Source organism: Rhynchophorus ferrugineus, unplaced genomic scaffold (assembly GCF_030347505.1).
Source record: "Rhynchophorus ferrugineus isolate W39M unplaced genomic scaffold, kcgeb_rfMv2 rfM8, whole genome shotgun sequence".
In the NCBI taxonomy this organism is placed as follows: domain Eukaryota; kingdom Metazoa; phylum Arthropoda; class Insecta; order Coleoptera; family Curculionidae; genus Rhynchophorus; species Rhynchophorus ferrugineus.
The window spans coordinates 5,696,734-5,719,359 of record NW_027472587.1 but is presented as its reverse complement, the minus strand read 5'-3'; the positions used below and the strand labels follow the sequence as shown (position 1 = coordinate 5,719,359).

The 22,626-nt window shown below is 32.0% G+C and overlaps 1 protein-coding gene across 1 annotated transcript in view; it reads left to right on the top strand.

The window, feature by feature from the left end:
• Positions 1–22,626, top strand: part of LOC143200580 (uncharacterized) — a 160,556-nt gene that overhangs the window by 110,090 nt on the left and 27,840 nt on the right. Inside the window, exon 4 of the mRNA XM_076411041.1 lies at positions 839–866. Coding sequence (XP_076267156.1) covers positions 839–866 — 28 coding nt within the window. The remainder of the gene's footprint in view (positions 1–838; positions 867–22,626) is intronic.

Below are 22,626 nucleotides of genomic sequence, written 5' to 3'. Positions count from 1 at the left end.
TTCAATCAAGGGTTCTTGATTTCCTCAATAACTGGCCCATACTCGGTAATATCGATATTTTTAATTATACCTGCAGCATGTGGGTACATGTATGACACTTTTTAATTCCGAATTATTTGTTTAACTGTGGTTGTAACAGGCTAGAAGACGATCTATGGAGAAAATTGTACCAAAAGCATAAAACATGGTTTTAAAATATAATAGACTGCTTATAAAATTTGTTTTAGAATCTCAATATATTTTGCGAATATTCTGTAATATTTAAGTGTTTATTTTTTTGGTTCAAAAGGTTTTACGCAAGCAGGAAACAAAGCAAAGATCAAAGGGATATTATGTTATGTTTTATTACAATGAATGTGATTTTGTGAACTTGAATCGGAATAAGTTATTGAGGAGCGATGCGTAAAGAGTTAAAATCAGTTTTTCAAAATTACAAGAGGAATTCCTTACGAGGATACTTTTAAAGTAATAAAACAATAATATTAAATTATTGTAGTAACCTGTTGGGAAAGTTAAATGTAAGAATTCGGAAAGAAAGGAAATATCCAATATATTTTCTAGACTAAGTTCCCTACGACTTTTAACTTTCTTTTTCTGATCTCAAAAAATTTAAAAAAAAATCGGGATCCAGTAATTTGAAATAATTTGATTTTCGCGAATTTCTCGAACACTGACTATATTAGTTTCTGTAGAAAACTCTATAAGTAGATCTCCTAGGTTTCGGTGAGTTTTAATACTTATTTGTATAGCAGCAACTTATTATGTGTTTTTTTTCTAATATTATGAACGAATTATGTAAAAAATTAGGTGCAGTTAATAATACTTTTTTTTGTTTTAGTGATTGGATGACCGCCATAAGTAATACGGTAAGTTCATTTATCTTAAAACATAACTAGTAAATAATAAAATGTATTTCAATTAATCTAATATTTATGAACAATATTATTTGAAAAATTTTTCTAGAACTGTAAGTTCTAAACCATGTAGATTTATATGTGAACTCATTTATCTGGGATCAAATAAAATACTGTCGAATTAAAAACCTCTTCCCGAATTTTGATCAGCACTGGAGTATTGCGAAAAGGGTAACTTTCTGCCATATTGACGTTATAAATTAGATTTTAGTTTATCATTTCTCCGTTAAAATCAAATCACCAATAAAATCCGTTTTTGTCGATGTGCATTTTATTATGTTAAAAATTAGTTTTTTGTGGTTGAAATAAATGTAGTGTTTCATAAACATGAAAAAAACACACTAAAATTAAGAGTTTTACATCAACTTTGTCTTTATATTGTCCTTCTAAGTAACGACAGTTTTAATTAAGTTCATGGAGCATCTTCGATAATTCGATGCTTGTTATATTTCTCTATATAAAAGAACAAATTTCCAATTAGTATTATTGTGTTACTTAATGTATACTTTAAATTTCCTAAATAAAATACTGAAGTGTATTGTGAATGTGCTTTGAGTGTACGTGTTTGTGACCTCCATTGCCACCTAGAAATCAATATGGTCACAAACATTATCAGATTTTCTGATTGCCATTAAAGAACACTCCGGAGTCACGTCAAGACAGAACCGTTTAGACCTCTAAATGTGTATAACGTCGTCAAATGGAAAAAGCCATCTGATTTTAATAATGTCTGAGCACTAAGTAATTCAGTGGAAAATCTCTTAGTGGGAATGTATATTAAGAGAGAGAAAAGTAAAAATATAAACAAAAAATTTAAAGAATTTAGTGTACGGCTGTAGGCTTAAAATTACTTTTACGATATTCCTTACTTTTCTTGTTTCATTTAATGAAATCTGCTGCCTAAGCCCATTAAACATTTTGAAAAACTTATGGTGATGCTACTCCCTTATATCCCAATTTTCGATTTAGTCTTCAGTGATCTAAAAGTGGTGACTTTCATGTTAAATCAAATGTTCAAATCTTCGATAGCCAAAAATGTTCAAAGATTTGCAACTTGCAGACAACATTGTAGCATTGCAATCAATTGTTTCCTAACGTATATATGCAGTAGTAAGTATCCAAAAGGTGGAAATTAAATTAGTGCATTAATTAACTGAAAATGTCATTTAAAACCCTTTCTATGTTGCGGTTTCAGTGCACACTAACTAAAAAAAAAGAAGAGTACTGGTTAAAAGTGGATTTGAACGATAACCCTATAAGTGCAAAAAGACATGGGTTAGTCCAGAAGAGCCAACAACATCAACACCAAATTTTTTTTATGATAAATTTTAAGGTCTCCTTTTTACCGACGAGGGTTCATCTGGACTGTACCTACAGTTTAACGTAGGCTCCGAACCACGATCAATTTAGACACTATTGCAGAGGACATCCGGTCTTACCCAGCCTGGTTACTGGCGCGACGGGGATGGTTATGGCTTGTTAGGTATTCCACTGATGTCTCTAAAAACAATTTCAATCACAAACATAAAGTCGTTTCATGCTCTAGCAGGATTCGAACCCGGGAGTATCGAAGCAGTAGGAGGACCGTCTTGTCGCCCTAACCACTGCACTACAAAGCCAGCAACACCGAATATTGATGGTCATACAATCTTGCTGCAAAAAGTGAATTAATCTATTTCTACTGAATTATACCGTTGTCATATCAACAAGAATGGACTTTGCAAGAGTTGTGAGGGCTATACTGTGCTAATGGAATATTCCACCGCATCCGCATCCAGGCCTTCTAATTACCACTTGTACAGATCGATGCAGTTAAGCTTGACAGCAGTATGGCAGACTCGAAGTGCTGAAGAACTGAGAAAATTGATTGCTACCAAACCAACATCATTCTTTCGACACGGTATCACCAAGCAGGAAAAATGGGCAAATATACCCGTTTTTCTCAATAAATAGGTTTTTAATATGAAGACATTTTCATAACACATGCAAGCACCTAATGCGTAAAACTATCGTGGAGTAGACATTTCAAAATTACACATCGTGCCCTTTAATCTATATTCCTTGTGTATAAATCGTATTTAATTCAAAAGATCCCATAATAATTTATTACATGTTCCAATCGAAATATGGAGAAACATTTCTCTACAATGAGTAAAAACATTTTATTAGAGCCCAATCGTTTCCACTGAGAACAGCAATAAAACGTTTTTACGCTGGCAGTATTTTTTTTTTACTTTAGTGGGACTTCTCTTAAATTTAGTGTTCGGTGGTGTTCGTGCAACAAAGGATCCAGACAGGCCATTAATCATGAAACTTTAAACGTCAGATTGTTTTAAGTTAATGGGCAAATAACGAACTGTAAGTTAATTACGACATTATTATGAATCAAATTGACAATAACAGATTAATAATATAATAGATTTCTATTAAAATGTTATTTAACCGTCGAACCTAATGATATTCAATCCGTAATAAGGACTCATTTTATTAGGATATTTAATATTTTATGTCGTACAATTTCTGTTTCATCCGTTTAACTTTTCGAGCTTCGAAGTTACCCATTTCCTTGGCGTAGGTTAAAATTATAAAATATATTGATTCCACGATAGTACCACAATATTTCTGACTACAAAGAAATCTTTATTTTGAGATAACTTGAATTTCCCTAACGCACTTCCTTTATATATTTTCAAACCTATTGTTGAAAAACTAGATAATTCCTTTTGACTTTGTTGATTAAAGACTGCCAAAGAAACTAGAACCAGAAAACAGAGATTTTTATTAATCATTAGGAATAACGTCCTATTTTAGACGGGACAACTCAGCAGGATAAAGCAAGTTTTGAACTTATTTTAACAGTTATGTTTCACTCCATTATCATTGTAATGATTATATAAGTAATAGTTACTATTACACTGGAAAAATATTTTCAGCTTATTCTAGTTGATGACTTTAAAGTCGGATATCTTGTTGTAGTCTGGTTATCCTTATTCAATCATATGTTTTTTATTTTGATGGTGCGAACACAGGACAGGATACGGAAAGAAGTTCCATTTGTAAATATCTGCTAAAACAAAACGAAATCAAGCTATTTATTAAATGAGTTATACGGATTGTGAAAAGTGGATCACGAGCAACATTAATGTGCTATAAAAACCCTGGTTCAAAACCGGAGAAATTGATGTGGACAATTAAATTAAAAGACGCTAGGCCACACAGACTAGTGACTGGAAAAGCACAAATCGTGTCCTGTCCAACCACCATTTATTCAACAACATTCTCTTAATGGTCATCACTTGGTTCAATTTTTCGTCCACAAATCAAAGAACTTCCCTGTGGAAGTGGAAGTCACTGTTGTGCACTACACAGAATCATGTTTCTTGCTAGAAAAGTGAAGAGAAGGCATGGATCAAAACTATACATTATAGCATCGACTAATTTTCGAAATTTATATGAATAAATTTGCTTTGGACATCGTGAAAAAGGCTCGAATTTGCTTTTCTTTTTTATTTATTCTGTAACCAACATATTACTAAGTCATGAAACACGTTTTGACTTAAAATGTTAAAAACTAATTTTTGAAACATATGACAACAGATTAATAATATAATAGATTTCTATTAAAATGTTATTTAAACGCCGTACCTAATGAAATTCAATCCGTAATACGAACTCATTTTATTAGAACGTTTAATTTTTTATGACGTATATTTTCTGTTCCATCCGTTTATGGAGAAACAGTGACGACTGTCTGTCTCGGAGGGGCTTAAAAGTTACGAGAATCTCGAAAGCGATGTACGTCAATGGAACACAATGGAACCGTTTCTTGTCGCAGCATTTCTCGAAGAGTTATTTGAGAGATTAAAGGGATCAGAAAATGGAATATGAAATATGGAGATGCTCAACAAACGTATATTAAGAATTGCTTCGTACTAAAAATAAACAAAGATAAATGTTATAAATTAGATTTCGTGATTTTTGATTTGTTGATTTGTTTTGACAATTTTTTTATTATAAATAACTTTATTAGATATGCTAAGTTAAAGTCAATAGTTACCTTTACAGACTTTATGCAGGTTCATGTGATTTTTTCCCTTCAAAGTCTTGATTTCTTGGGTGTTATTTAGTTGTTGTATTAGTTCCACTTTTATTGTGATTTAGTAGCCTAAGGATAACTTTGTGATTCCTTTTGATGTAGAGATCATAGTGCAGTTCCTCTTTAGTGATTTAGTAATAAGTATTGGTAATTGAGCGATGAAATTTGTTTTAGCAGCGTTGGGTTTCTAGTCGGTTTAATATTGACTGATAAATCAATTGTATTGGTCTTAAGTAAAGTCTAAAAGTAAGTAATCGACCACTCATAGGGAGATCAAAGGGTTTCGTTAATGAGGTGAACATAACTAAAAGCTTTAAGTATAATTTTAACAGGAACTAATTACATAAAACTATGATTCATTATTAAGGATAATGATTATGTAATTAGTATATATGTAATCAAATGCCTTCACCTAGAGAAGCTTTAACAGATCAACATGGCGATTTAACAAGTCTCCGGCCTACCATAATAAAACACATTCCTTTGGCAAAATTAGTTTTCTTTATTCGACATAATTCCCTTCAAGGGTGATACACTGATTATAGCGACCCTCCAACTAACTCCAAAATAGGCCTCAGTTTCGACGATCACCTCTTCATTCGACGAAAATTTCTTCCTAGCGAGCATTCTTTTGAGATCTGAGAACAGGAAATAGTCGCTGGGGGGCAGATCTGGAGAATACGGTGGATGAGGAAGCAATTCGAAGCCCAATTCATGGATTTTTGCCATCGTTTTCACTAACCTGTTACACGGTGCATTGTCTTAGTGAAGTATCACTTCCTTTTCCTTCAAATGCTTTCGTTTTTCAGCGATTTCGTCCCTTAAACGGTCCGATAATGCTACGAAAAAGTCGCTGTCGATGGTCCTTCCTCTTTCAAGGTAGTCAATGAGAATTATTCCATGCGCATCCCAAAATACAGACGCCATAACCTTAAAAGACGACTGTTGCATTTTCCCACGCTTTGAAGCGGGTTCATCGTGTGCAGTCCACTCGGATGATCGTCGATTGGACTTCGGAGTGAAATAATTATATTATACTATCTTTCATCCATTGTCACATATCCACGTAAACACTCGGGTTTATTAAGCTTGATCATCTTCAAACACTGCTCCGAATCATCAACTCGTCGTTGTTTTTGGTTAAAAGTGAGCTCGCACGGCACCCACTTTGCACAGAGCTTCCTCATACCCAAATATTCGTGAACGGTATGATACACATTCAGTTGATATCTTTAGAGTGTCTGCTATTTCATTTTATGTCAATTTACGGCCACTGAAGATCATTTTGTAATTTTTTTAAATGTTTTCGTCGGTAACAACCGGTGCTCATTTCTGCACTTCTAAATTTGAACACGCAAACTCGACATCAAGCCAAGTTTTTGCTTCAACTGTATTTTATCGCTTCAAAAAGCAATATTTTATCAACACGTGAAATTAGTTTTTATCAATTTTTTTCACAATAACAAAAGTTGCTTCACTCAAAATGCTATAATTCACCAACTAATGATCCAACAGCTGTCAAATTTATACACGCATCTTTTGAGGGCTCGGGCTAATTAGAAAATATATGGATTTAATTCTAGTAGCGCCATCTATGTGTCAGCCTGGGGACTTTTCAAGTGAGCTATTAAATATGTTTGTTGAATTTTCGCTAGACTTGTTGAACTCGATTTTTAACCAAAATAAAAACAATCAAAAAGAGCAATGAAATAATAGGAGGTTAATATATAAGGCTAGAACGACTGTGCTTAATTTGTTAACGATGGTGAAACTTCATGAGGAACGTTGGATATCCCACAGCATTGGTTGAGAAAGAGGATTACGAGGAAGATGCAGCATTAATGCACATTTCGGTTTGGAAGTTTGGATGGCAGGTTTAGATTAACTCTGTGTCTTGGTTATCAATTATCTATCAGAATTATATTATATAACATGGGAAAAACATATTTCGGTTTTTGCCAGCAAAGGGTTTTAAAGTCGCATGTTTTAGTTGTACTATAATAAAGTGATCATCTAGCGCTCTACTGGTCTCTTAAATTTCTAGGTCATCAAACACGTTTTGACTGAAAATGTCAAAAACGAATTTATCAAAAATTTCAATTACTACGAAGCATTTCAGTATTAATTAATAAAAATGAATCTTTTGAGAATAAGTCTTCAATCTCATACGAAAATGAAACGATCATTAACAGACCCTATATAACTGGTCTTTACATTTATTTTAATCAGCTATATATGTTGATGGAAGGTTTTGAATTTTTTTACAAAAAATAAGTGTGTGCAAGATAGTTTATTTAGTTATTCAGTCTATGAGACTTTTAAACTATTGATGCTGCTACGTCACTATATCACAATTGTCGATTTTGGTTTAAAATTATTAAACAGTTGTAATTTTGACATAAATGGTCTGTAGGATCAAAAGAGTTCGAGCTCAAATTCTCAAAAAACTCTTAGGCATCTTAGCAATTCATAAATCAACTATTTCCAAACATCTATATGATATGGGAAGAATTCTAAAAGGAAGGAGAATGGCTACTACATGAATTGACTGAAAATTCTGTTTCATGGTCACGATTTCATTGCCAGCAGGTAAAAAAGAGTTTTCTATAGACTATTGTGACTAGTTATCTAGTCACATATTAATATAGTCATATAATCACATATATATTTATATTCATGTTATGAATCTTACGTTAATCAGATGTCTATGGATGTTAAATGCTAAAATTAGTGGACACACGGTTTCAAAATTCTGAAGATGTATCAAACCAACATTATTCTTTCGGCACACGATCGCCATTTGCCAGAAAGATGTGAAACATTTTTGAAATTATTTTGAATTATATATTACTATTAACTATTATCAGTGGAATAATTTTTAAAACATGGTATATAGAATAAATTTTTCCTTAATAGTGACATATATTAAGCCTACTACGAACTAAACTACACCTTTACCTGCAGAATTACGGTTAAATAGAACGAGTTCTGATTGGAATTTTTTCTACACCCACCGTACTCTCTATTTCTGAGCCTTAATGGCTATTTGTTTTTTCGTATCTCGGAAGATTTTCCTCTTAACCACAAATACCAGTTACCCTTGTTAAAAATAACTAAACTAACAGATACTAGACTGGACTCTTTTCAACCATTGTCTTATATAATACGCAACCAATTAAAATATCAATTAATTTCGAATAATTATGGAGAGAGAATCAATTTAATGAGCTTATCCGCTAGATCTTGTTACGAAATTAATAATAGGATCGAGCACTAGGTAAATACCCAAATTTAAAAAGTTTTCTAATATTCAGACCGAAACATACGTATATATATATATAGCCCAAAAGTTACTTAAACTTTAAATTAGTTTTTGGTTTTTGCAAAAATGTAGCGGAACGCTTTAAACTTATTTAGGACTTGGAAAATTTCTTGCTTATAATTGATTTTACGTTTTGTATGTAACTATTCAATAAATTTTGTACCGTCTTTGGGAAGTTCAGTAAATTAACTTAAAACAAACTTTGCCCTTGTGTAAACTGTTTTGATATAATTAGATGAATAATAAAGGAACTGTAACATTTTAGCAGTTATTTTAATTTGGAAATACGTTTTTTTTATTTATTAGAATCTTAATAATATTTTTTTAAATGCAACAAAAAACATGGGAGAACCTGTGGAAAAATTATTGCAAATTACCACATAGCCAGGTCCTCATGGCCCACCAGTCTAGAGTATGAACTAAAAGAAGATAATTGTTCAGTTATATTTCTAGACGTGGATCAAGTTTTTGATGAAGTATGAGGGCTTCGAACATAAGTTGGCATACAAATTATCTGGTCAGATGAGCCAGACTCTCAAATTCTATACTTTTAAGTGCCAGAACATGACATGGTGACCTAACATTTGTCGTTATTGGACAACTATTTGTATTTATTAAATACTACTGATATATCTAAAGGTGAAGTAGTAAAAATATTTTCTGATAATACTGCGCTATTCTCTACAAGTAACAATATTGAGACAACTGTAAATACAGTATAAATAGACATTACTAAGAGAATAACATTGATTACTACGAAGTCTGCGCATGTGGATATCAAATACAAAAAATAGACTATCTACCAGTAATAATTGGTTTTAGAGTAATACCATATGGGAACATAGAAAAATACTTGTACATGACACAGGATGCCAAGTTCAAGCGGAAAGACCATGTTAAAAAAACTAACAGAACTTTGTATGAGGGTCAAAAAACTGTAGTGCTTGTTCGAAAATTCGAATACTCACTCCGCAATAAATTTTTGTTATATATAAAGCAATTCAGAAGTCAGTGTGGGCCTACGGTGATGTACACGGGTACCTAAGGGTATCAGCGCTCAGAGAAGAAATTAAATGGCTGACGCAGAAACATTAAAAGTCTGTGAATCGCCGGTGCTAACAATACAAATAAATAGAAGGGCTCCAAAAACAGTTTACTACGGGAGCTATCAAAGAAGTTCCCCAGCGACGACGAGAGAAACAATTTTATTTGCATTCGGTAGGATTCCGGAAACATCATGGAGCTGTTCTGGTCTGAACTTATTCAGTTAGCAGACATCAACTTACTTATCAAGAAAAGAAATGGCCTATTTGAAGCATTCCCTGACAAACTTTAGTGGAGTTTGAGATAAAGTTTCGCAGTTCAGGATGTAGGGATACCAAAGGTGAATAGAGCTATTAAAATTAGGAAATATCCTTACTAGAAAACACAAGCATCGCATTTCATAGATAAGGCCACCAACGGCGAATTGTAGTTTCTGTAAACCAATCTGTTCTCCTGCAAATTGGGTAGAAGCTTGGAATCTCATGTCATTAGTTATAGATAATACTTTGCCTTTTTACCCTACATTATATATGTTCTTATTTCTATTTAATATGATCTTTATTATATGATTAATTAAAAGAAGAAAATATATAAAATTTATTTTTTCTGCCATTCCCTCTTGCACACTTCAGTCACCAGGTTTCTTTTTCCAACAATTTTTCATCACTATTTTTATATATATTACTTCATTTGGTTCATTTTGGTGAACATATTTAAATCATCCCCTTTTATGTCTTTTGTTCTATAAGTTTACATTATATTACTAAATAACAGCTTTTCTAATTTATTAAAAATTATCACCTTCAAGACAATGAAGAGACATAGAACATTAGGAAAACAATTAGAACTAGACAAGCATAATAGAGATTTTGTGGCAAGGAAATCTACTGTTATTAAATGTATATGTATGTATATATATATATTTATATTTATATATTTTATATATTAATAATTATATTATTAATCTTAATTTCTTAATTAATTTAACATATAATTAATAATTTAATTGATCAGCTGGTAGTGGTAACAGCATTCCCAGTAACTGGTAAATGTGTATCAACGACTGTTTTAAGATGTTTTAACGTTTTAACATATTTCTAAAACAAATTTCATTCTTACCAAAAACATTTATGCTATAACCACTTAAAAGAAAGCATGAAACTGCCCTATATAGTATACACTGCGACAAACTAAGTCATTTAGAACCAAATTATATATTAAAATGTTGGTCAAGAAGTGGTTAGAATCATTTCACATCTCAAAAACGTACTCGTACCATGTGTGGCAATTTCAAATTTCAATATTGCAAAACGATTGTCATATCACCAATTGGAACTCGTTTGTTCACACCATAGTCTATTTTCGGATCGTGGTGGAATGCTGCTCCTTTCTGGATCACAGGAAGACTGCTTCTGCGGAATCTTTTTATTTCATTGTGTCGTGCTCGCTGTTGTTGTGTTTGATATGCATCCTGCTGTACCCTGTAATGTTCAGTCTTAAACGCAATTCTGACATACCAATAGGACTATTATCATTCTGTCTTTCTCGCTGGTCATCAGGGCGATAGTTCCTGAGGTAGCACGTCGCACATTTGATTGACTTCGACGACCGACGTAGTTAGACAAAAAAAGTTCTCGCGCACTAAATTTGTGACTGAATAGTAACAAAGGTAAAATATATTTAAAACGGCAATAATGTCGTTTCCTCGTGAAAATGAAACTATTGATGACAATGACAGTGAAACTATTGATTACAGTGACAGCTATATTTTATATGGGAAAACAAAATTTTTATTTTTACTATTTTTTTGCAATCGTTCCATATTTTCAATATGAAACTTCCACCATATTTGTGGGGAGTCCACCACACAAATATTTCAAAACCTATATTAGTTTAATCAATCCAGTCGTTCTCTAATTTTAGCGAGACTAACGAAGAGCAATATATATAATATATATGTTTAAAACATATCACAAGAAAAACAAAAATAAATGCAGAGTCCAATCGCGAAAATCCTAAACAAACGCTGCGTTTCTGTTTACAAAAGACGTATAAAAAGCTTAACGAAGATCATTGTTCTTGTTGAAAAGTTAAGTTTAATCTTGGCCAACGAATACTAGCCCCTGTTTGGTTCTCTTCTTGTGTTTAATTAATACGGCAACCGTTAAAAGCAGACTGTGCGGTTTTCATTCGCTCTAGTTTCTAACAAGCGATGTACACAGGAGAATGTGTCTACGTGGACTATAAAATCTATTCAAAGTAAGCAAGACTGTGGTAATTAAAATATAAAGTAACACTGTTATTTTCCTATGCCTTTTTGCTAACGATTATTTCAAGTGCTAGGAGGATCAAGCAATAATTAATTATTAAGAGCAAGAATTTTGTTCAGATTTCCTAAATTTACTTGATGCTTGCATATACATACTAAAACATTATCTTATCTTATTCAATAAAATTTGTTGCGGAATAGTTATCAACAATATTAATTCCTTCCTTCTACAGTCGTTGGAATTTTCGGCCCACCTACAGGGCAAAATAATATGCAATCCTGACACATAAACAATATTTATTAATTAATAAGGCATTGGGCCACCGTTTGCTTTTAAAGCAGCTGAATTCCTTCGTGAAATGGATTCGTAAAGCGTAAAGTGTGCGAATAGTTTCCAATGAAATATTGTCTAACTCTGTTACCAAAATATCCGCTTATTACTTTAGTGATGTTGGAGATAGTAATCTACTCCTCACTTTCTGATCTAAAACTCCCCATCACGGTTCAATTATGTTGAAGTCTGGCGATTTTGCTGGCCAGAGAATATCTCTGAATATATTCTGATACTTCACAAATCGAAACTGAATAACTCTGACTGTGTGTTTTGCCCTTATGTCCCTATCGTCTTGGAATATGATAGTTTTTGGCAGCAATAAGCTAGTTTTAAAAAGAACTTCGTGATATTAATGAGACCGGTCGATTTCCACGATTATGTCGCCCAAGGATGTTGCTAACCAGCTCTTCCATGAATGTTAGCTCTCTGAAGCAGCTGAACTGCTTCTATATACGTACTATATTTGTCGAAAGAGTAATACCCAAGTGAGTGCTGAGTTTTGTTATTACTTTTGCCGCGGTAGTTTTATGATGTATGGCCACAGAACTTTAACACTTTAACACTTTAACACTTTAACACTTTAACACTTTAACACTTTAACACTTTAACACTTTAACACTTTAACACTTTAAAACTTTAATGTTCGTTGGTCTGTGTCAGTTCACTTTGAATTTCACGTCTTTACCGATGATGTTTTACTATATTTTATACAAGCTGTCATTACTGGGAGGCACCAAAGTATGCTTTAAACGTTAAGTAACGATACAGAGATAAGATATTTCACTGCTCGCTTATTTTAAATATCCCAGAAAAAAGCGAATAATACAGTGAGATATAACTTAAAAGACTTGGTATATATCTATGAATCTGTAGTTTATATAAACTGAAGATTCATCATTAATTAGCGGTTAAATGTTGTAAAGATGCAATAAGACGTATTATTGTCGCATAGTTTTCATATTATGTCTTCTATCTGTTATAGATATGCGCTATAAGGAAGAGATTATCAAAATATAATCAAGGATCATAAAATGACTTCATAATTAGAGAAGATCTAAATGTCAAAAATACATCTTTGAGCTGATATTATTCATCACTAAGGGTAAATAACTCAGTGAGTCAATCAAGTGACATATTTATGCCATTGAAATAGTAAACGACGATAGTAATTTACTTCTTCGAATCGAAAACCATATCATCCAGCTGTATTAGTATTCAAGACAATTATGGGGATACGCGAGATGAGTATTAATATATATCCATCTATCAAGTTTTAACAAACAAATGAGCATATTGTAATTGATTTAGAATGAGTGCTTAAGAAAGTGTTAAAGGTATAGTATGTTAAAAACATACTAGAGATAAACCACCCACAAAATAAATGGGAAATTCTAACAGCAAGTACGTAAAACCGACAATAAATCAAGTCAATACAAAACTAGTAGCAGAAACAGACTATTTGTCTAATTGAGTAAAAAAAAATTAAGGAGAAATATCGTGATTTTGTAAGTTATTTAACTTACAACAATAATACCAAAAAAATACCTTAAAATAGTTAAAAAAATAGATCGATCGAAGACGAATCAGTTTCCTAAATAATTAGCAAATATCTTCCAACAATGTTGATGGCTATGAAACTTTACTTATATTTCCAAATTGTAAATCCAAAGAGTTGTAAATCCAATAACTTCAAGTAAAATTGAAAAACAGGGTTCGAAAAAAAAACAGTTGCAAAAAAACACCAGTCATTGGCATCTATGATCTAGTAGCTGTTTGAACAGTTGTCAAGAAAGGACATAATAAAACAGTCGCACTCAATGGTGCACTGGCAAAAAGCAAAATTACTTTCCAAATTTACTTTATACATAAAAGACTTTTTGAATAACCGCAGAATGATTGGCAACTTAACATCAACGTGAATTATTTTCTTGAACAGTTATAAATACAATACATATACCTATCTATATATACCTATATATAAAAACGTATATACCTATCTTGGCAATGCTTGTTTTTAGCTTTTAGTCTTTTCTTGGATAATTTTGTGATAATTGGAGGTAGCAGTGAACGCATCACTTGTTTGTGCCTTTGTTCTTTGGCAATGAAGTAAATGTATTTCAAACAAAACAAATTTACAAAATTTATTCTCTTCAGATATCTTGTATTTGCTTTTTATGATATTTATTGCTTCTTTAATGGTTATGTTCGTGAAGAGTAGCCTAACGATGAAACTTGGTTGCAGATGAATTATTTTTCCGAAACGCTGGTTTTTCCCTAATCATTCTGCACTTTTGGTTAAATAACAAGAGGTAATCGCTACTTGAAATCAGAATGAAACAGTTACATATAAACTATTAGACGTTTCGATATCTATTGGTGAAAATGTGAGGTATTAACATAAACAATTCTTAATTTTCATGTTTTGAGACACCTCTATATATAACTCTTTTCTATTAATGTTATTGAGTTGTTCCAAATTATGTTTTCGACGTTTATTACTTGGTTTGAAGAAATCTACTGCCGAAGACCATTAAAAACTGTTAGAATCTTATGGTGATATTGTTGCGTCATATCCCAATTAATGCTTTAATTCCCTTTTGATTTAAAAATGGTAATTTTTAAATCAATAATAAACACTAGAGGACCTAAGATATTCTTAGATAATGCCAGCCTTGTTAATCCAGAAAGATAGTTTAACTCTCAGGGAACTTTCAGCAGCTTGGCACTCTCAAATGTTAATTGATTCCTGACCAAAAAAAATAATGAATGGAACGTGGGTAGCGAACAACGGTCCTGGTCAATAAGTCTACAGACTGGCGAGTGTCCAACCTGGAGATAATCCCAGAAAACATCCGGTCTTACCCAGCCTAATTACTGGTGTGATTGGAATCATTTCCCTTGCAGGATGTTGCGCACTTGCCTAAGGACAATCGCAAATGTCAAACAATCACAAACATAAATTTACGACCATGCAGCAACAAGATTCGAACCCGCGACTATCGCAACAAGAGGAGGACCCTGCTGTCTTCTTTACCACTAGGCCAAACAAGCCGGTGCTACATGAATTGAATGAAAATTCCACTTCAAGCCATTTCACCATTGCGGTTTAAGTTCTTGTCCGGGAATAGAGAATAATTTTCGATGGCGTATTTTGAGGAGGAATGTATTATGAAGAGGAATGTGTGCATATGATGGGTTACTACAGATCCAGTGCAAAGTCATACTCTTGTATCACTACCCTCCGAATTATACCCTCCGATATCTCATACCCTCCGAGTTATTGTGATTTGGGAAATATACAAGGTTGCAGCTCGAAGGAGAAGTTCTGTTCTTCTTATTACTACTTTTTGTGGCTCGATAAAGCACAGTTTAGCTAGCACCACGATAAAGAAATACTGAAGAAGTGCAAAAATGCATAGATGATCGGATAGCTCCAAAACCAACATCATTCTTTCCGTACAGTATTCAAACTGTATTGTTAGAAAGATGGTAAAAATTGTATAAAGCTATAGAAAATATTTTGATTAATATATATTCTAACAATTTTTCTCAATATAGGCTGAAACATCATCAAATTACATGCAAGCACCTAATATAAACAGCAAAATCAAATTAAAGGTGATAAAATCTACACACAAATCATATAAAAAGCAGATTACTTGCCCGAAAATTAATGGAATAATTCCTTATGGTAACATAGCGAAATATTTCATCATCTGTTTAAGTCATACTATCACAATTTTATGCTTGTAACTTAATTATATTTGCACTTCATCGTTAATATTAATACTCAATCCATTATAATCTCTTTTATACATCAAACCAAAAGTGCTTTGTAATCTGATACAAGCAATTTTCTCAACTGAATGAATATTTCAATTCAGAACTACAATATTTATTTTGCGCTAGCGTGCATAGCTTCTATAAGTGAAATATATTTGGGTCTGCTATGAAAAATACGATTTTCTTTCAATATTAAAGAATTTATGCGTCCTTATTCCGACTAGGCTTGCATATTTCCATACAACGGGAGATGATATATATTTTTGGTAATGTACCAATTGATCTCGAGCTTTATACGAAATTAGATTGAATTTTTTACGTCTTCCGTATTCAGAGTCATAGTATTTCGTGCAGTATACATTTTATTAACTGGCGTATATCTGTCAGTCACTAAAAATGATAAATTTGAAGGATTGTATCGGTTTTGCTGCTAATGGAAATGATTCGGCAGTGGAAAATAATTATTAAATAACATATTAACAGGTCAAATAAAAAGTCTCCGGCCTGACACATAGATGGAGCTACTAGAATTAAATCCATATGTTTTTAGCTAGCCTTAACCCTCAAAACATGGTTGTATAAATTTGACAGCTGTCGGATCATCAGTTTGTTAATTATAGTATACTGAGAGAAACAACTTTTGTTACTGTGAAAAAATGGATAAAAATGAATTTCGCTTATTGTGAATGAGCGTAAATTGAAATTGAATGAAATAGCAAACACTCTAAAGATATCAACTGAACGTGTACATCATACCATTCACGAATATTTGGGTGTGAGAAAGCTCTGTGCAAAGTACGTGCCGCGCGAGCTCACTTTTGACCAAATACAACGACGAGTTGATGACTCGGAACGAATCTAAGTCGTACTACAAAAATAGGATCGAAATGTTGGAGGGTAGATATAATCAGTCTATCGCCCTTCAAGGGAATTGTATTGATTAAAAAAAAATTGCAAAAAAAATGTTTTACTACGTTAGGCTGGGAACTTTTCAATTGACCTGTTATACAATTTAGTATAACAAAATTTCTACGATATAAAACTAGTGGTTTACTTCAATATATCTCTTTATAGTCTAATGATTTAAGGTCTACATGAATAACATTAACACATAAGCCTCCAAATAAGACCCATAGATTTTTTAAAATCTGTATATTAATCAGATTAACACAGAATTTCCCTCCCTTTTTGAAAAAAAGTGGGCACCTGGAGACGTGAAATTTGGTACTACACGGAGAGTGCGGGGATTATAATGCACTACATTAATTTTCTAGGTTTCATAAATTAACTTAAAATGTCCTTTTAAATAAAAGTTAAACTTTTGATAACAGTATTTGTACAAATGTCATGTTCTTTAATACGCTAAAAGCTAAAAATATATAATTTAAAAATAATTTCTATTATAAAAAAAATAAATAATATGTACATCAAATATATTTTATTCAACAATATATAATGATCAATATATAACATATAACATACACTATATTTAATAATAACAATAATAAACCAAAGTTACTTTCTAAATATAATCTATTTCATCTCCCTCACTAGGTAGCGTTCTAAGGGCATTATAAAGCAGTAAGTCAACATTTAGAGTCAACTTTAACATGCTGTATTTTCTTTCTGTCATTTAAATTGAGATAGATAACTAGAGATAAAATAACATTATATCTTATGGAGCAGCACATATTCACCTCTTTTGAGCTCATTTAACAAAGTTTCAGCACCTATCTGCTTTAAAGTCACTACGAAATTCAATATATTTGATTACTGACTGTTATTATTTTATATTATATTATTGAATATAATCTTTCCAAATCGCCGCTGCCTCAGAGTTATTCTAATATAGCCTCCATTGAAGTTTAAATACTAGTTTGTCTGCAACCATATTATCATATCTCTATTTTTATGGCATTTTTATATAAATAACCCAATTCTAAGCTATATTCATGTCCTAATTTTGTAAATACTTGATCGACTACATAGGTAACCGTACCCTTATTGTTTTTTTCAATATTACCTTCTCAAAGTGAATTATGTCTGAATTTTTACATTCACTGTTTATATAAAATAATATGAATAATTGATATTATCTTTATATATAATATTATAAAATATTATATATATAAAATAGCGATAAACTGGGAATACCAAATAATAGGAAAACTAAAGAATATAAATAAAATCAGCGAATGATATCGGAAATCTCATCAGTTTCATTCATATGATTGTATTTTAGTTCTCGATCGCTTGCAAAATGACATAAAATATGGCACAGAGATGTTAAAATTGCCGAAGTTAACCAAGCACAGAAGTGTTACTGAAACTAATTAGAACTGCAAATCAAACTGTATACCTGTATAACTGTTAAAAAGAGAAAAGATGACGCCACCAGCAAGCAATCAGTGGGCATCAAAGGCCAGGATTTGTATCTTTCATATATTTCATTCCTTCAGTATTATTCGAAATAAGTACTATTCAAAAACCTCTTTATTTCAATAAAGAAAGATGCCTCCAGTTTAGTCTTAATGTGGAATGTTAGCACTTGCTTAAGCAATATAACTTAATTAGGAAGGCTTCAATATCAGAGCTCCCACCTTGAAGGTGCAATCCAATCCAGGATGCCAATAGTTCATATGTAAGTAGTGATACAACGATATATCGAATAACTGATAATTGTCGATATATAAAATTATCGATGTTCATTAATATCGAAAAAAAACTCAAAATATCTAAACAACTAGCCCAAAATCGAATATCCACTTAATGGGTAAAGTACTAGTACTGGAAGTTGACATTTAAAGTGTGGTTGCATGAACTGACATGACGCTGTGTTGAATAGATCTAATAATAAATCTCGGTGCATCAGAGACTATGTGTTTACCCCTCAGAATTATATTTTGTAATTAATAATTATCAATAATCTGTTATATAGTGTGTATGATCGAACCAGTAATGAGTTTGAGGTGAGATAAAAGTAGACGCCTTCAAAAGATGGCAAGAATGGAAGAGTATATCCGAATCTATTTAAATCACTTCGGAATTTTGGTGTGCTGCTTTTTGAATAACCCTCGTAAAGTTTTGAACTTCTTCGTCTAATTGCTCTATTTTTTGATACTGGTTTACAGGTTGAATATGCACTTGAGGCTCATCCTAAAACTTTACCAATCAGTATTTCTGTTATTAACGGTGGCACTTGTCCTTTTTTATTATGTTTTCGCTTAGAGTTAACACAATGGTTGAATAAACAGAGTTGAGGTCCCAGTTCTCTTCCATTTGTATAAAATTGAGAGCCACTTTTCTTGTTATGGAAAAACCTAGCAAATCAGGAATTTTATCAATGTAAGTAGGCTAATATGAAGGCTTGCCTGATAATTGATAACTACAGCTGCGTTCTTGAATTGCTTAGCCTTTTGCCTTTGGTTGCGGTCAATCTTTTTCAGTTAATGCGATAGTTACCTTCCAACAACAAATCCTTCTTCCAGGTGGTTAGGTATTCTTGAATGTTGTTCTTTTTGATGTTATATTTAGGTAGACTGTAGACTACTCCAATTTTTATTTTTTGTTTAGTCGACTTTATTCCAAATAGTGTTCAGTGTACATATTCTACCTTAATGTGTATATCGTCGTAGTGCTTTATTTATTGCCTTTCTGATTACAATTGGACTGGCCCATCTCGCCTTGTTATCGGATGTATGGTATAGTATGTTTTAAACACTGTTATTTTAACGCCTAAAAATATATAATAAATAAAAAAATATAATGGTAATAGTAAAAGATATAATGGTATTCTAAGCTGATATATTACTTTATCGATATTCGATTTAATTCTATGTATATTATTATTGATATATCGATAATATATATTCACCTTGCAAAATTATGAAATATATATTTAAAATATTTTATTTGTTATAACTTATGACATGCTTTTTATCTCATATTAGAATCTTTTTGGGCCTAACAAAAACTGTAGCGATTCTAAGGTTATGAAAAAGCGACATTATATTTCACAACGATCCACAGTTTACTTCACAATTGACGCCAGAAGAAAAATTTCACAAAATGTGTAAATATATACTTAATAATCCCTCTAAACAATCTCCAATATCTAGAGTATCTCGAACATAAACCAACAAGAAAAGCTCTTGTTTTCCGCATTGTTTACTGCCAATCGAGCTGTCATCGAAAAATAATTGAAACATCTCAAAATTATAATAACGTCGGCTCGTTTATCGCTGCTGTCTCGCGCAGACCTCTCGGAATATCGACAACAAACGCGTCCGGTACATGAAAATGCATCTCCGATTTATTACGCAACGATTGGAATAAAGCTCGATAAACATCACCCTGGAGAAGTAATTAACATTCGGTAGTGAAAACCGTCATAACGTGCGTCCGAATACCTTCGAATTATTTCAAAGGTTTGCTGATTGTCTGTATCATTAAGTTAGTTGAATTAATTAATATGTAATCAGTCCCCTTCCCATATATATCCTCTGAAGTTAATACAGACCCGGTGTTGTTGAGTCATGGGGATGACAGGTAATTGAAAATGTTTGAAGATCACAATGCAATCCTGCTACTAATGTCAAATTACACCATTATGTATGTAAAATTAATATAATTACAACAGACGTTCGACAATATAAACTAATTCAAATTCAGTTAAGTGTTGTTTCTAATTAAGTGTTGTTGTTCATTATCGAAATGTTTATCATAACATTTTAAATTATTATTTAATTATTACATTGTTACTAGTCATTTCCATCTAACCTAGAATTTGTTTTTATGATTACTTAAATCTAGGTATATAACTAGGAGGACCCATCGGCCAAACTCGGTCTCTGGTGAAATAATGTTCATATATGTCACTGCTGTATTTTTTTATTATATGCACATCACTACACCATCCTACACAAGATCAGATGGTTTGATACTTTTGAGTCTGTGTCCTGTTCTGGTGGTATCCAAAAGCTGCAATACTTCAATATTCTCATGAGAATGAAGTCTTTTCTCATGCCCCCTTGCAATTCTCTTGATTTATTGACTGACTGTGGGTATCTGAAGGTCTCGATGTAGGTTAATCAGTCCTACAGAATTTGGGTGCGCTCACAATACCTCTCAGGACTTTGTCCTGAAAAATAATCCATAACATGATTTAAGTAATTAAATTAATTATACGTTCCCTTAAAAGAAATGACTAATATATATACATATAGGTTATAAAATGTTAAAGATTTACAACACAAACATTCTTAATTTTCATTAAAAAGCTGTTTTATTCGAATAAAATAGAGACGAGTTGTTGAAGGGCAATATAAAAAAGTATTGACGGTTCTTCTCTATTAGGAAACAGACCAAATCCATCTTAGTGAAGGAATACCATTCAATTAGTCATAAAACAGGCTTGGGTAAGATCGGATGTCTTCTAAGTTGGATGATCTCTAAGTTGGTCTCTGGTTCGGAGCCCAGATTGATCTGTAGGTCCAGTCCAGATAAACCCTGGTTGGTAGGTAGGAGACTTTATAAATATTTTAAAAAAGCACACTTAATTATTATATTCCTAATTACAATATGTTGTTAATAGTACTCAAAATGTATTGTATTAAGAGTACAGGTATTTACATGATTAAATATTATTAAAGTGTCATACATAATTTTGGTAAATCAAATTAACGGGTTGCGCTAATAAATTAAAATAAAATATATTCCCAGCTTTGGTAAGTTATTTCTAAGACACTGTTAGATTTGTATAAGATTTCAACTAATGAAGATACAACAAAACTCCATCTTTGTTGAAGAATGGTCTTCCATATTTGGCTTTATAGACACCGTGCATTAAACGCTAATTATAAACTTATTTCGCTTTATTTAAGTCTTTATGATTCTTCTGACATCGAGCAGGATATCTTGAAACATAATGCGATCTCTTGAACCACAATTAGTATATCCAAAAATAAAATATAAATGTATGAAAAACAATGGTATATAAAAAAAATTCTAATAAATGTAACATAATTAACTTCCATTAGAGGGTATATTCACCTTTTATGTTTAGCTCTTGTTAACTTCGTTGCAGTGTTTTCTTGTCAAGTCATTTTGATGTCATTGTATTATAAACTTACATACTTATAAACATCTTTCTGATAAAACTAGATTTAATCACTGTATTCTCCATAAAGGATCTGCCATATCTTCAAAATAGTTCCTTCTCTGCTCACATATTCTAACCAAATGTTCATGAATGTTCTGAATAATTACACTCTATCTATGTAGACAGTTATGTTAAATATTTACCTTTACTTGTTTTACTCTCATCATCATTCAGGATAATTGTCACTTTCCAAGTCACTATACAAATAAACCACTAAGCTGTTAATGTCCAGTCTATCTAGCACTTCTTAACTACTGCAGCATTTAACAATTTCTTCTTCATTGTGGCTGATGGAGTGATACCGAAGATAATATTTTAGATAATGCTTTCTACATATCCAGACAGTTCTTACTTACATATGCTTCTCAACCTGTATGCTTATTGTAATAATACGGATGTGACGTAATAATCTGTGGCCACATTGGTCAGCATCTAATCGTAACGTAAATAAATAATTAACGTAAATAACGTAAACGTAATTAAATATTTAACTAGTATTTACCCAATAACTTAAAATCACTCGTTTTTAGCATAGTTTCCAATGTCCATAACAATAACTTTATATCCCTCAAAGAGCTGCATATCACTCTAAACTAACAGTTTTGTTTAAAACAGTTGAATTAAATTATGTTTATATTGTAAAAACTGTTTTACAACTCACTGTTTTTTACATGTCATATATATGATCTCTAATAGAATCAACA